Below are 13812 nucleotides of genomic sequence, written 5' to 3'. Positions count from 1 at the left end.
TCTGGCTTTTTCACATCAATCAAAAGTTAACTTCTGCTATATAGGCTGACGGTTACTGTGGCCGCCCATTGAGGTGCAATCTATCAATCAATTTTAATTGTTAACCAATAAAAATTGAAATAAACATGAGGCTGAGCCAAGAATGAACCAATGGAAAGTACATCAGTTTGATGCTTCCTTAAATGGTCCTTAATGACAGGCTTAAGTGTCAACATTAATGTGGCTCTGTGCTGTTTTTAAAGCAAGAAACTGTCTAGGGTGTTGAGGAAAACTGCAATCATGGTGTTCCATGGGTGTGGGGGGAGAATGAGTTATGTCCCAGGCTCAATGCAATGTTTTTAAAGCACAAAGGGAAGTAATAAGGAGTGACAGATGTATAGAATCTCCCTTTACAAATCTACAATTGGTGTCTATTAGTAACTTTAGCAAGTGTATATACCCAGTCAATAAAAGGGAGAAATTCAGTATAGGATAAGAATTACAGTAAAGGAGGGAATATTTTACATGTTGCTGTCGAAAGATATTGATGGCTTTTCTGTAATGTTACAGTACGGGTTGGGTAATCCCTCAATGAAATGGTACAAAATTCTCAGCTAATCCTCTGAAGGCTTTTAATTGTATAGTGGCAACGTGCCAACAATAGTTACAAAGTTTTTTTTTTAACTGAACACTTAGCTGCTAGGGGCAAATTGAAAGGACCCAATTGGAGTTTGGGGTTCCAGAGGGACACACATTTGCCGTACCAGGCTGAAGAGTAGTAAAAACAAATCTTTAATGTCCTGAAGGCAAAGGTCACAAAACATGTGCTAACTTTGTGGGGCAGGAGGGAAAGAGCAGAGTGCAGTGCCAGCACTTAACAAAAGTAGCCTTCCTCTTGCAATTGCATAACTTTATTTCAAAGTTAAAGCTTCATATTTTCCATTTACATATTAAGATAGTGCTAAATTGAACTGCAATTCATTCCACCAGTAGAAACTTGCACAGTATGTTCAGACACCGTTAAGAGTCACTGACTTCAGGAAATTCATTGTATAATTCATTGTATCTTTGTTTAGAATTGTTTGCGGCCATTTGAAAATATTGTTTTCTAACTGTGCAGATGTGCTAGCAGTTTAGGAAATGGGGGATATATTTGCCATCTTCCTGAGGACGTTAAACTCCGAACGCAGTGTGTGTCATATGTGGTTTCCTTTTAAGCCAGCAATGCATCCTGCTGCATACAAGCAGGAAGAGCTATAGCCGGTAGCAAGAAGGTGCAGTGTGACACAATGAGAGCCACAGACTGTACAGAAAGGATGTCCCTCTGATTGTCCTTCATAGCGATTGATTAACCTTTTTCATCACAGATATATAGTCTTCACATTGTGCAACAAAACTGAATCCTTTAGATCTTTTGTTGCAAGAAAATCATTCTACGCATAAATGCACCAATTAGAAATTATAAATACAGTCGCATAATTGCTCTGAAGCAAAGAACAAGTACTGGGGTAGGAGTTCCAGAACACACCAATAAAGTGTTCTTAGCATGATCTTGGCAACCTTAACAAAGCTAGGAAAAACATGTATTGAAAACACTTCAAACTTCTCTCAGCAGTGTCACAGTATTTGTTTCAGCCTGGTGTTGTAATGTGATGCCAATATGAAAACAGAAAATCATTAATCAATTGTTTTTTTTTGTGGCCCTCTATGTAGACCAACTTAATTGAACTTTCCTGATTGAGTCTAAAAATACCCAATTACCACAGCGTAGTGATTCCTACATAACAGGATATCTATTCCAGAATGTGAAAGAGACTTTGTCCTTTGTTGTTAAAAGAAATGTGAAAAATATATTAAAAATGCCTCACTCTAATTCTTCAACTTGCAACTCATTCTTGCGGGCGGGCGTTAATTAATCTACTCCCCTGTTTTCTGAAGACATTGACTCTGGCTGAGGAAAGCTTCCACAGGCACTGGCAGCTAACTGGTACATCGTCCAAGGGGCCACTCTTCACTGGTGAGCTTTATCAGTGAATGTCGGCACGTATCATAACGAAGCTTAACCCTGCTGTCTCTCTGACCCCGTGACATGCACGCACACGCACACGCACTCCGGTAGCCCTCCCTAGATCAAGGATACTGAAGCCGAAGTGCTGCCCCTGCTGAGGTCAGCTTAACTCAACACAGATCAGGAATTAACCCTTCCTGGTTTGTATGGCCTAGTTGAGGGTCCTTTTCACCCAGCTCTCTTAGCCCAGACAGAAAGGAACGTGGTCATTGAAATGTGCTGCACAAATGTATTGCTTGCCTTTCATGACCTCGGGACGTTCCAAAGCACTTTACAGCCAATTAAGTACTTTTGAAGTGTAGTCACTGTTGTAATGTAGGAAACGTAGCAGCCAATTTGTGTACAGCAAGGTCCCACGAACAGCAATGTGAGAATGACCATAATCTGTTTTAGTGATGTTGGTTGAAGGATAAATATTGTACAGGACACCAGGGAGAACACTCCCCTGCTCTTCTCCCAAATAGTGCTATGGGATCTTTTACGTCCAACTGAGAGGGTAGACGGGGCCTCGGTTTAACGTCACATCCAGAAGTCCAGGTTCCTGGAATTGATCACTGAAGGAAGATGTTTATGAGCAATCTTGATACGTTTGACAATATTTTTTTAAACTCTAATTTCCTACTACCTTATAGTTGTGCTGTAAATATACGCCCCAGTCCCCCTGGCCGGGGAGGAGAAAATGATCCAGGGTTCTCACTCTGGTTGCAAGCTAGTGATACCTGGCTGAGAAGTACACATGGATGTCATGCTTAGCTGTAATGCCCTCCTCCATATTTGAATCCCTCCAATCAGGTTTCTGCCCCATCACGGTACTGAAATGGCCCCTATCAAAGTAACAAATGACCATCCTATGTGACTGTGGCTGTGGTAAGCTATTCCTCCTTATCCTTCTCGACCAGTCTGCAGCCTTTGACACGGTTGACCACACCATCCTCCTCCAATGTCCAGCTGGGTGGGACTGCACTCCCTGGCTCCATTCTTATCTATCCAGTCGTAGCTAGAGAATCACCTGCAATGGCTTCTCTTCCCGCTCCCACACCATTACCTCTGGAGTCTCCCAGGATCAATTCTTGGCCCCCTCCTATTTCTCATCTACATGCTGCCCTTACGAATTTATGAACATACGAATTAAGAGCAGGAGTAGGCCATTCGGCCCCTCAAGCCTGCTCTGCCATTTGATAAATCATGGCTGATCTGATTGCAACCTCAACCCTACTTTCCTGTCCACCTACTATAACCTTTGACTCCCTTGTTAATCAGGAATCTATCTAACTCAGCCTTAAAAATATTCAATGACCCTGCCTCCACTGCTAGAACCATAGAAAAGATACAGCACAGAAGGGTGCCATTCGGTCCATCGTGTCCGCGCCGGCTCGAAGAACAACCAGGTGCCCATTCTAATCCCATTTTCCAGCACCCGGTCCGTAGCCCTGCAGCTTACAGCACTTTAGGTGCAGGTCCAGATACTTTTTAAAAGAGTTGAGGGTCCCAGCTTCTACCACCAATTCGGGCAGCAAATTCCATACACCCACCACCCTCTGGGTAAAAAAGTTTTTCCTCATGTCCTCTCTCATCCTTCCGCCAATCAGCTTAAATCTATGTCCTCTAGTTCTTGAACTCTCTGCTAGGGGAAACAGGTACTTCCTGTCCACTCTATCTAGGCCTTTCATAATTTTGTACACCTCAATCAAGCCTCCCCTCAGCCTCCTCTGCTCCAAGGAAAACAACCCCAGCCTATCCAATCTTTCCTCATGGCTGCAATTTTCAAGCCCTGGCAACATTCTTGTAAATCTTCTCTGCACTCCCTCCAGAGCAATTATGTCCTTCCTGTAATATGGTGACCAGAACTGTGCACAATACTCCAGTTGTGGCCTTACCAACGTTTTATACAGTTCCATCATTACATCCCTGCTTTTGTATTCTATACCTCGGCTAATAACGGAGAGCATTCCTTATGCCTTTTTCACAACCTTATCTACCTGTACTGCCACCTTCAGGGACCTGTGCACACGCACTCCAAGGTCTCTCACTTCCTCTACCCCTCTCAATATATTCCCGCCTACTGCGTATTCCCTTTTACTGTTTGCCCTCCCTAAGTGCATCACCTCACACTTCTCCGGGTTGAACTCCATTTGCCACTTTTCGGCCCACTCCACCAACCCATTGATATCTTCTTGGAGTCTACAGCTATCCTCTTCACTATCAACTACACGGCCAATTTTTGTGTCGTCTGCAAATTTGCCAATCATGCCCCCTACATTCAAGTCCAAATCATCAATATATACCACAAACTGCAAGGGACCCAACACTCAGCCCTGTGGCACACCACTGGAAAAGGATTTCTATTCGCAAAGACAGCCATCAACTTTTACCCTTTGTTTCCTGTTATTGAGCCAATTTTGGATCCAATTCGTCACATTTCCTTGTACCCCCTGGGCTTTTACCTTTCTGACCAGTCTGCCATGTAGGACCTTGGACCTTGTCAAATGCCTTACTAAAATCCATGTAGACAACATCCACTGCACTACCCTCATCAAACCTCCTTGTCACTTCCTCAAAGAATTCAATCAGATTTGTAAGGCATGACCTTCCCTGAACAAATCCCTGATTAAACCATGCCTTTCCAAGTGACAGTTTATCCTATCTCTTAGTATTGATTCTAATAGTTTGCCCACCACTGAGGTAAGACTGACTAGCCTATAATTGTTCGGCCTTTCCCTTGTACCCTTTTTAAACAGTGGTACTATGTTTGCAGTCTTCCAGTCCTCCGGTACTTCCCCTGTATCTAGTGAGGATTAGAAAATGATCCTCAGAGCATCCGCTATTTCCTCCCTGGCTCCCTTCAATAGCCTAGGAAACAATCCACCCGGCCCTGGTGACTTATCAACTGTCAAGGATTCCAATCCCTCTAGTACTTCCTCTCTCGTTATGTTTACCTTATCCAATATTTCACACCTCTCCTCTTTAACTACTACGTCTGGATCATCCCTTTGTGAATACGGAGACAAAATATTCATTTAAAACCCTACCCACATCCTCTGCTTCTACGCACAAGTTACCCTTATCATCCCTGATAGATCCCACCTTTTCCTTAGCGATCCTCTTGTTCTTAATGTGCTGATAAGACATCTTTGGGTTTTCTTTAATCTTTCTAGCTAATATTTTTTCATGCCCTCTCTTTGCTTTCCTTATTTCCTTTTTTACGTCATCCCTGTGCTTTCTATACTCCTCTCAGCTTTCTGCAGTATTTAGTTTTCTGTTGTAAACAATTTTACAACACCAAGTTATAGTCCAAAAATTTTTATTTGAAATCTACAAGCTTTCGGAGGCTTCCTCCTTCCTCAGGTAAATGTCAAGAGCTCCTTGAAGCCTACGCATTTATACATATAGAACAATACATGGTGTTTACAGACTGCCCCTGCAACTGCCCGTTGCCAAGGCAATCACCGTGTTCAGACAGAGAGGTGTCACCTACAGAACCCCCGAATACACATTCAACAAAAAAACAAACAGGAAAAAAAACAGAGAGAGAGGCAGAAACATCCGGAAGGCAGAGAAAGCCAGCAAATGACCCATTATATTAAAAACAGATAGCTTTTGTTCGCTGGTGGGGTAACTTGTAGCGTGACATGAACCCAAGGTCCCGGTTGAGGCCGTCCTCATGTGTGCGGAACTTGGCTATCAATTTCTGCTCGACGATTTTGCGTTGTCGTGTGTCTCGAAGGCCGCCTTGGAGAACGCTTACCCGAAGATCGGTGGCTGAATGTCCCTGACTGTTGAAGTGTTCCCCGACTGGGAGGGAACCCTCCTGTCTGGCGATTGTTGCGCGGTGTCCGTTCATCCATTGTCGCAGTGTCTGCATGGTCTCGCCAATGTACCATGCTCCGAGGGCATCCTTTTCTGCAGCGTATGAGGTAGACAACGTTGGCCGAGTCACAGGAGTATGAACCGTGCACCTGGTGGGTGGTGTCCTCTCGTGTGATGGTGGTATCTGTGTCAATGATCTGGCATGTCTTGCAGCGGTTACCGTGGCAGGGTTGTGTGGTGTCGTGGACGCTGTTCTCCTGAAAGCTGGGTAATTTGCTGCGAACTATGGTCTGTTTGAGGTTAGGTGGCTGTTTAAAGGCGAGTAGTGGAGGTGTGGGGAAGGCCATAGCGAGGTGTTCGTCGTCATTGATGACATGTTGAAGGCTGCGGAGAACATGGCGTAGTTTCTCCACTCTGGGGAAGTACTGGACGACAAAGGGTACTCTGTTCGTTGCGTCCCGTGTTAGTCTTCTGAGGAGGTCTATGCGATTTTTCGCTGCGGCCCGTCGGAACTGTCGATCGATGAGTCGAGCGTCATATCCCGTTCTTACTAGGGCGTCTTTCAGAGTCTGTAGGTGTCCATCCCGTTCCTCCTCGTCTGAGCAGACCCTGTGTATTCGCAGGACCTGTCCATCGGGGATGGCCTCTTTGACGTGGTTAGGGTGGAAGCTGGAAAAGTGGAGCATCGTGAGATTGTCCGTGGGCTTGCGGTAGAATGAGGTGCTGAGGTGCCCGTCTTTGATGGAGATTCGTGTGTCCAAGAAAGAAACTGATTCTGAGGAGTAGTCCATGGTGAGCTTGATGGTGGGATGGAACTTGTTGATGTTATCGTGTAGTCTCTTTAGTGATTCTTCGCCGTGGGTCCATTGAAAGAAAATGTCGTCGATGTATCTGGTGTATAGCGTTGGTTGGAGGTCCTGTGCAGTGAAGAAGTCCTGCTCGAACTTGTGCATGAAAATGTTGGCGTATTGGGGTGCAAATTTGGTCCCCATGGCTGTTCCGTGTGTTTGGGTAAAGAACTGGTTATCGAAGGTGAAGACATTGTGATCCAGGATGAAGCGGATGAGTTGTAGGATGGCGTCTGGAGATTGGCTGTTGTTGGTGTTGAGTATTGATGCTGTCGCAGCAATGCCGTCATCGTGGGGGATTCTGGTGTAGAGTGCCGAGACGTCCATCATGGTGAGAAGTGTTCCTGGTTCAACTGGTCCGTGGGTACTGAGTTTTTGTAGGAAGTCTGTAGTGTCGCGACAGAAGCTGGGGGTTCCCTGTACGATGGGTTTCAGGATGCCCTCGATGTATCCAGAGAGGTTCTCACACAGGGTTCCGTTGCCTGATACGATAGAACGTCCGGGTGTGTTGGCTTTGTGTATCTTTGGGAGGCAGTAGAAGTCTCCCACGCGGGGAGTACGTGGGATGAGAGTGCGTAGGATGCTTTGAAGGTCTGGATCGAAGGTCTTGATCAGTTTGTTGAGCTGTGGGTGTGTTCTTTGGTCGGATCTGCGGGTAACCGTCTGTAGTGTTCCTGGTTGTCCAGTTGTCGGTATGCTTCTTTGCAATAGTCCGTTCTGTTCTGTATGACGATGGCTCCTCCTTTGTCCGTTGGTTTGATGACTATGTTGTGGTTGGTCTTGAGAGCGTTGATGGCGTTGCGTTGTGCTCGGGTGACATTCTGGACTGTCATAAGCTTTCTTTTTCTGCTTTATCTTGCCCCGTATACTTCTAGACAACCAGGAGGCTCTAAATTTGGCAGTGCCACCCTTTTTCTTTGAGGGGACGTGTCTGCATTGTACCCGTAGAATTTCACTTTTTACTGCCTCCCACTGGCTTGCCACTGATTTCTCCTCAAGTAGTTGTGTCCAGTCCACTTCTGCCAAATCACCTCTTTGTTCTGTAAAATTTGCCTTCCCCCAATTTAAAACATTTACTCCTGATTTCACGCTGTCCTTTTCCATAATATGCTAAAACTAACTGAATTGTGGTCACTATCCACTATCCCCAATATGGTCACCCACTGTCACTTCACCCACTTGCCCATCTTCATTTCCCAGGACTAAATCTAGAATTGCACCCCCTCTTGTTGGGCTTGTCACGTATTGGCTAAAAAAGTTCTCCTGGACACCGATCAAGAATTTTGCGCCCTCTGTTTGAATCCCAGCTGATGTTAGGGTAGTTGAAGTCCCCCACTATTATTGCCCTCATATTTTTGCACTCAGAAATTTGCATACATATTTGTTCTTCTGTCTCCCTTTCACTATTCGGGAGTCTATAGTACACTTCTAGTAGTGTGACTGCCCCTTTTTTATTTCTTAGCTCAACCCATATGGCCTCGATTGATCAATTTAGCATATCATCCCTTCTCACAACTGTAATTGATTCTTTAACCAATAATGCTACCCCCCTCCTTTTTTATCACCCACTCTATCCTGCCTGAAAACTCCATATCCGGGGATATTGAGCTGCCAATTATCCCCCTTTTTAAGCCAGGTTTCCGTTATAGCAATGATATCATGCTGCCATGTGCCTATCTGTGCCTTTAGCTCATCTGCTTTGTTTGTAATACTCCTTGCATTGAAGTATATACCCTTTAACCCCGTCAAATTCCTGTGCTGAACTCTATTTAACCTTTGCTTCTTTTGCCTTTGAGTCGCTAACTACATCACTAACTGCTTTTCTACTTCCTGTATCCTGGTCTGAATTTGTCCTATCTGTACCTGCCCTTTGGTTCCCATCCCCCTGCCATACTAGTTTAAACCCTCCCCAACAGAACTAGCAAATGCCCCCGCGAGGATATTGGCCCCGGTTCTGCTTGGGTGCAACCTGTCCAGCTCTCTGGGGAAGGGAGTTCCGCAGACTCACGGCCCTCTGAGAGAAAAAATTTCTCCTCGTCTCCATCTTAAATGGGAGGCCCCCAATTTTTAAACTGTGTCCCCTAGTTCTAGTCTCTCACAAGGGGAAACATCCTCTCAGCATCTACCCCTTCTAGTCCCCTCAGAATCTTAATGTTTCAATAAGATCACCTCTCATTCTTCTAAACTCCAGTGTATACAGGCCACTTGTCCAACCTTTCCTCATAAGATAATCCCCTCATCCTACGAATCAGTCAAGTGAACCTTCTCTGAACCGCCTCCAAAGCAATTATGTCCTTTCTTAAATAAGGAGACAAAACAGCACACAGCATTCTAGATGTGGTCTCACCAATGTCCTGTACAACTGTAGCAAAACGTCTCTACTTTTATATTCCATTCCCCTTGCAATAAATGACAACATTCTATTTGCATTGCCCTTTGGCAACATCATCTGAAAACACATTGGGTTCCATATGTGCACTAACAACACCCAGCTCTACCTCACCACCACCTCCCTCAACCCCTCCACTGTCTCTGATTTCTCACACTGCTTGTCCGATGAGCAAAAATTTCCTCCAACTAAATATTGGGAAGACCGCAGCCATTGTCTTCGGTCCCCACCTCAAGCTCCATCCCCTAGCCACTGACTCCATCCCTCTCCCTGGCCACTGTCTGAGGCTGAACCAGACCATTTGCAACCTTGGCGTCCTATTTGACTTTGAGATGAGCTTCCGACCACATATCCGCTCCACCTACTCCCACCTCCGTGACATCGCGTATCTCCGTCCCTGCCTCAGCTCATCATCTGCTGAATCCCTCATCCATGCCTTTGTTACCTCTAGATTTGACACTTCCAAAGCTCTCCTGGCCATCCTCCCATCTTCCACCCTTCATAAACTTGAGTTCATCCAAAACTCTGCTGCCCTTACCATAATTGCACCAAGTCCCGTTCACCCATCACTCCTGTGCTCACTGACCTACATTGGCTGCTAGTCTGGGAACGCCTCAATTTTAAAATTCTCATCCTTGTCTTCAAATCCGTCCATGGCCTCGCCCCTCTCTCTCTGTAACCTCCTCCAGCCCTACAACTCTCCAAGATCTCAGCGCTCCTCCAATTCTTGCCTCTTGCACATTCCCGATTTTCATCTCTGCACCATTGGCAGCCGTGCCTTCAGCTGCCTCGGCCCTAAGCTCTGGAATTCCTCCCTAAACCCCTCCACCTCTCTCCCCACCTTTAAGACGCTCCTTAAAACCTACCTCTTTGACCAAGCTTTAGGTCACCTGTCCTAATATCTCCTTATGCGGCTCGGTATCAAATATTGTTTGATAATCACTCTTGTGAAGCTTCTTGGGATGTTTTACCACGTTAAAGGCTCTGTATAAATGGAAATTGTTGTAGGAAACGTGGCAGCCAATTTGCACACAACATGGTCCCACAAACAGCAATGTGATAATGACCTGATGTTAGGTGGGGGTTAAATATTGTCCAGGACACCGGAATGAACTCTCCAGCTCCTCTTCGAAATAGTGCTATGCGATCTTTTACGTCCACCTTAGAGGGCAGACAGGGCCTCGGTTTAACGTCTCATCTGAAAACCCAGGTTCCTGGAACTGATCACTGAAGGAAGATGTTATGAGCAATCTTGATAAGTTTGACAATTTTTTTTAAACTCTAATTTCCTACTACCTTATAGTCATGCTGTAAATATAAGCCCCGGCCCCCCTGGCTGGGAGGGGAAAATGATCTCACTCTGATTGCTAGCCAGTGATACCTGGCTGAAAAGTACACGTGGATGTCACGCTTAGCTGTGATGCCCTCCTGCCCCCCTATTCTAATGGCTTACTAAAGCTCTGTCTTGGCGCATCTTTGAAGAAAGGTCACTTTGACAAGTTACTAGTAGGCCCAAGCTCCTATGGAACTGTATAAATCGATGTCTTCAGCAAAGATGAGGTGACCATTGAAAGAGGGGGAATCAGGACGATCAGCATTGGCCCAGTCTGATGAATTCAGAATTCACATGCGTTAGTTTTGCAAATCTCTGTATTTTCTTACCCATAGTGCTCTTGTGTTGCAGCGAGGAGAAAATGACAGCAGCAGCAATCAGGAAGTGTCACAAATGCACAATGGGTCTCATAAAATCGGAAGGATGCAACAGGATGTCCTGTCGCTGTGGAGCGCAGATCTGCTACCTCTGCCGGGCTCCAATAAATGGGTATGACCACTTCTGCCAACACCCCCGGTCACCAGGGGCACCTTGTCGTTTGTGCAAGAGGTGCTCTTTATGGACAGATCCTAAGGTAAGGTGCTGTGCATTTCAATCAGCAGTGTTAATTTAAACGTGATATTGTAATCCAACTAGACAAAGGTGTGTTTTTTCTAATTTCTAACTAGCCAAGTGTTTTTCCTTTCTCCATCCCCCTCCCCCAATCCATCACTGGCAATCCATTTAATAAACTATCGGAAAGCCTAAGTCTATAGATAATTAATATATTGATGTTTCCACTTGTGGGAAAGTCCAAAACTAAGGGCCAGAATCACTAATAAATCCAATAAGGAATTCAGGAGAAACTTTATTGCTCAAAGTGGTGAGAATGTGGAACTTGCTACCAACTGGAGTGGTTGAGCCGATTAGCATAGATGCATTTGAAGGGAAGTTAGATAAGTACATGAGGGAGAAAGAAATAGAAGGACATATTGATAGGGTTAGAGGAAGTAAGGTAGGAGGAGGCTCGTGTGGAGCAAAAACACAGGCATTGACCAGTTAGGCCAAATGGCCTGTTTTTGTGCTTTAAAATTCTATATAATGTAGCACAGACAAGGTTAGAACTAGCCTTGTTTATAGTTTCTCTAGAGACAGACCTATTGTACGAAAAGAGAAAATAACTTTTATTGAAAGGGTTACAGAAAACAATTGACATGGAGAAAATTCAGCAAATATGACAATTGCACTGAATAGTCTATGAAAACAACGATGGTTAGTTCTAAAATCATGGTCCAATGGAATTGCTTAAAATGAAACCTGGGTGCCTATAATAAAATAATTTTAAGGTGTAGGTTCACCTCATAAATGAGATAGCATCCTTATTACAGTGGAATGAGTGTCTGCTTATAATGAAAATTAACCACTGTTTAGACAATAATAACTATGGAATTAATTCCATCGTAAAGCTACAACAGAGAGCCATTTTTTTTTGCAAACTATGTAGTCAGTTTCGGGTCAAATACTAAAATTGAAAAACAGCCTTTCAGGGTGCAGCTGTTTCACATTAAGATGGTTTGTTCACTATAAACTCAATGCTAGTTTGATGTTTTGTCAAACAAGCATCTGGGTCCTTGTGCTCAAAACCTGACAGTAAAGTTTTATTGCGGCAATCAGGACTTTTATCTTCTGCTGTTTCAGCAGCAACAACAGCTTGCATTTATATAGCGCCTTTAATGTAGAAAAACATCCCAAAGCGCTACACAGAGGTACAAAGAAAAGAATGAACATTGAGCCAAAGAAGGATATATTAGATGGGGGCCAAAAGCTTGGTCAAAGAGTGAGTTTTAAGGAGGAAAGGGAGTTAGGGTTTAGAGAAGGAATGTGGAGCCTAGGTAGCATAAAGTACAGCCGCTGATGTTGAAGTGAAGTGGGGGAGATGCACAATAACCAGGGTGGGGAGGTTGGAGATGTTTCAGATATGAGTCATGGCCACAGTAGGATTTAAATACAAGGATGAGAATTTAAAACTTGAGGTGCTGGGGGATCAGGAGTCAACGTAGGCCAGCAAAGAAAGGGTGATGGGCAAGCAGGACTTGGTGTGGGATAGTATATAGGCAGAGTGTTCTGGATGAAGTATCCAGATGGCTGGCCAAGAAATCATTGGAATAATCAAGCTTGGAGACGACAAAGGCACAAATGAGAGTTTCGGAGGCAGATGGGCTGAGATTAGGGCAGAGTTGGGTGGTTGGTTGAAAGGATCCATGTTAACATTGAAGCATTTTATCAGTTTAGAAAGCAATCAGGTTGGATATTCTGTACAGTGGAACTTTCAATTTTCTGTCATAATGACCTTGCATGTACAGCAATATTATAGGTGTATGAATGTAGACAAGTATGATGCAATAACAAAATATATATATATATATATTATATATATATGGTTTTATTCACCAAGAAAAGCAGATAAAATATAAAAAGACATTAGCAAGCTGTGCTTTGAATCAGGACCTAGTACAAACTGCCTGTGAAAACTGGCAATCAGGAAGACCCATAATTTGGAGTGTTCCACTGTATATGATACCAAATAATATATGTATATATAACCAGGAGTAACAGATGGTTGGGAGCACTACAATGCACCTACTGTGTCTGGGAAGCTAAATTTCTGTAAATTTTAGGCCCTGTCTGACATGGTATAAAAGAGGGAAGAGAATTCAGCTTACCGATTTGGATATTTCAAACCCAAGCAATTGGTTCTCACACAGATGGTTATATAATTTTTTTTTAAATGACATTATCAGTCTTTAGATCTTTGAAAACATAATGGAAACACAGCGTTTTCAGGACTGATCTTATTGTTTGGCACAGATGACCCCACTCAATTCTTGCATGTAAAAGCTTCTTATACTGATTGTGTGCTAACACATTGTTTTAAAAGGAACTAATTAAGGACATATGGGAACGTTTCTAATGAAATGCAGCTAGGAACTTTCCTATGTGAAAAATAACTCAGCCCTTGTTTGTGGTTGAGCTGACTGGCGATTTTCTGCTATTTTTACACCTTTGCTTCATTTTCACAAAGGAAGTGGGTCTCATGGACAACATGAGCTCAAAGAGGGCATGAGGAGAGATAGGAGAGTTAGGGCAAGGGGGAACCTTGGGGGACGTTTGACTTGGTGGGCTAGGGGAAGGGAGGAATGTGGTAGAGGCAACTGAACAGATGGTCTCAATCTTAGAGTCAAAGAAGTCCATGAGCTCCTCTCGCGTTGTTGGAAGTGAGGGGTTTAAGATGACGGTTTGTCGTGGAGAAGAGAAGCCGTGGGTTATCTCTGCATGCCAGGATGAACTTGGAGTAGTGAGCAGTTTTGGCAGAGGAGAGCAGGGTCCAATAATGCTTCATGTGGTCTAG

At 44.2% G+C, this 13812-nt stretch overlaps 1 protein-coding gene across 3 annotated transcripts in view; it reads left to right on the top strand.

The window, feature by feature from the left end:
- Positions 1-13812, top strand: part of rnf216 (ring finger protein 216) — a 192235-nt gene that overhangs the window by 159663 nt on the left and 18760 nt on the right. For all 3 annotated transcript variants that reach the window (XM_068002882.1, XM_068002879.1, XM_068002880.1), the window contains one exon: positions 10776-10998. In XM_068002882.1, the coding sequence (XP_067858983.1) occupies positions 10776-10998 (223 nt within the window). The remainder of the gene's footprint in view (positions 1-10775; positions 10999-13812) is intronic.

The sequence above is a fragment of the Heptranchias perlo genome, chromosome 22 (assembly GCF_035084215.1).
Source record: "Heptranchias perlo isolate sHepPer1 chromosome 22, sHepPer1.hap1, whole genome shotgun sequence".
NCBI lineage: Eukaryota > Metazoa > Chordata > Chondrichthyes > Hexanchiformes > Hexanchidae > Heptranchias > Heptranchias perlo.
This window is presented reverse-complemented; position numbering and strand designations above follow the sequence as displayed.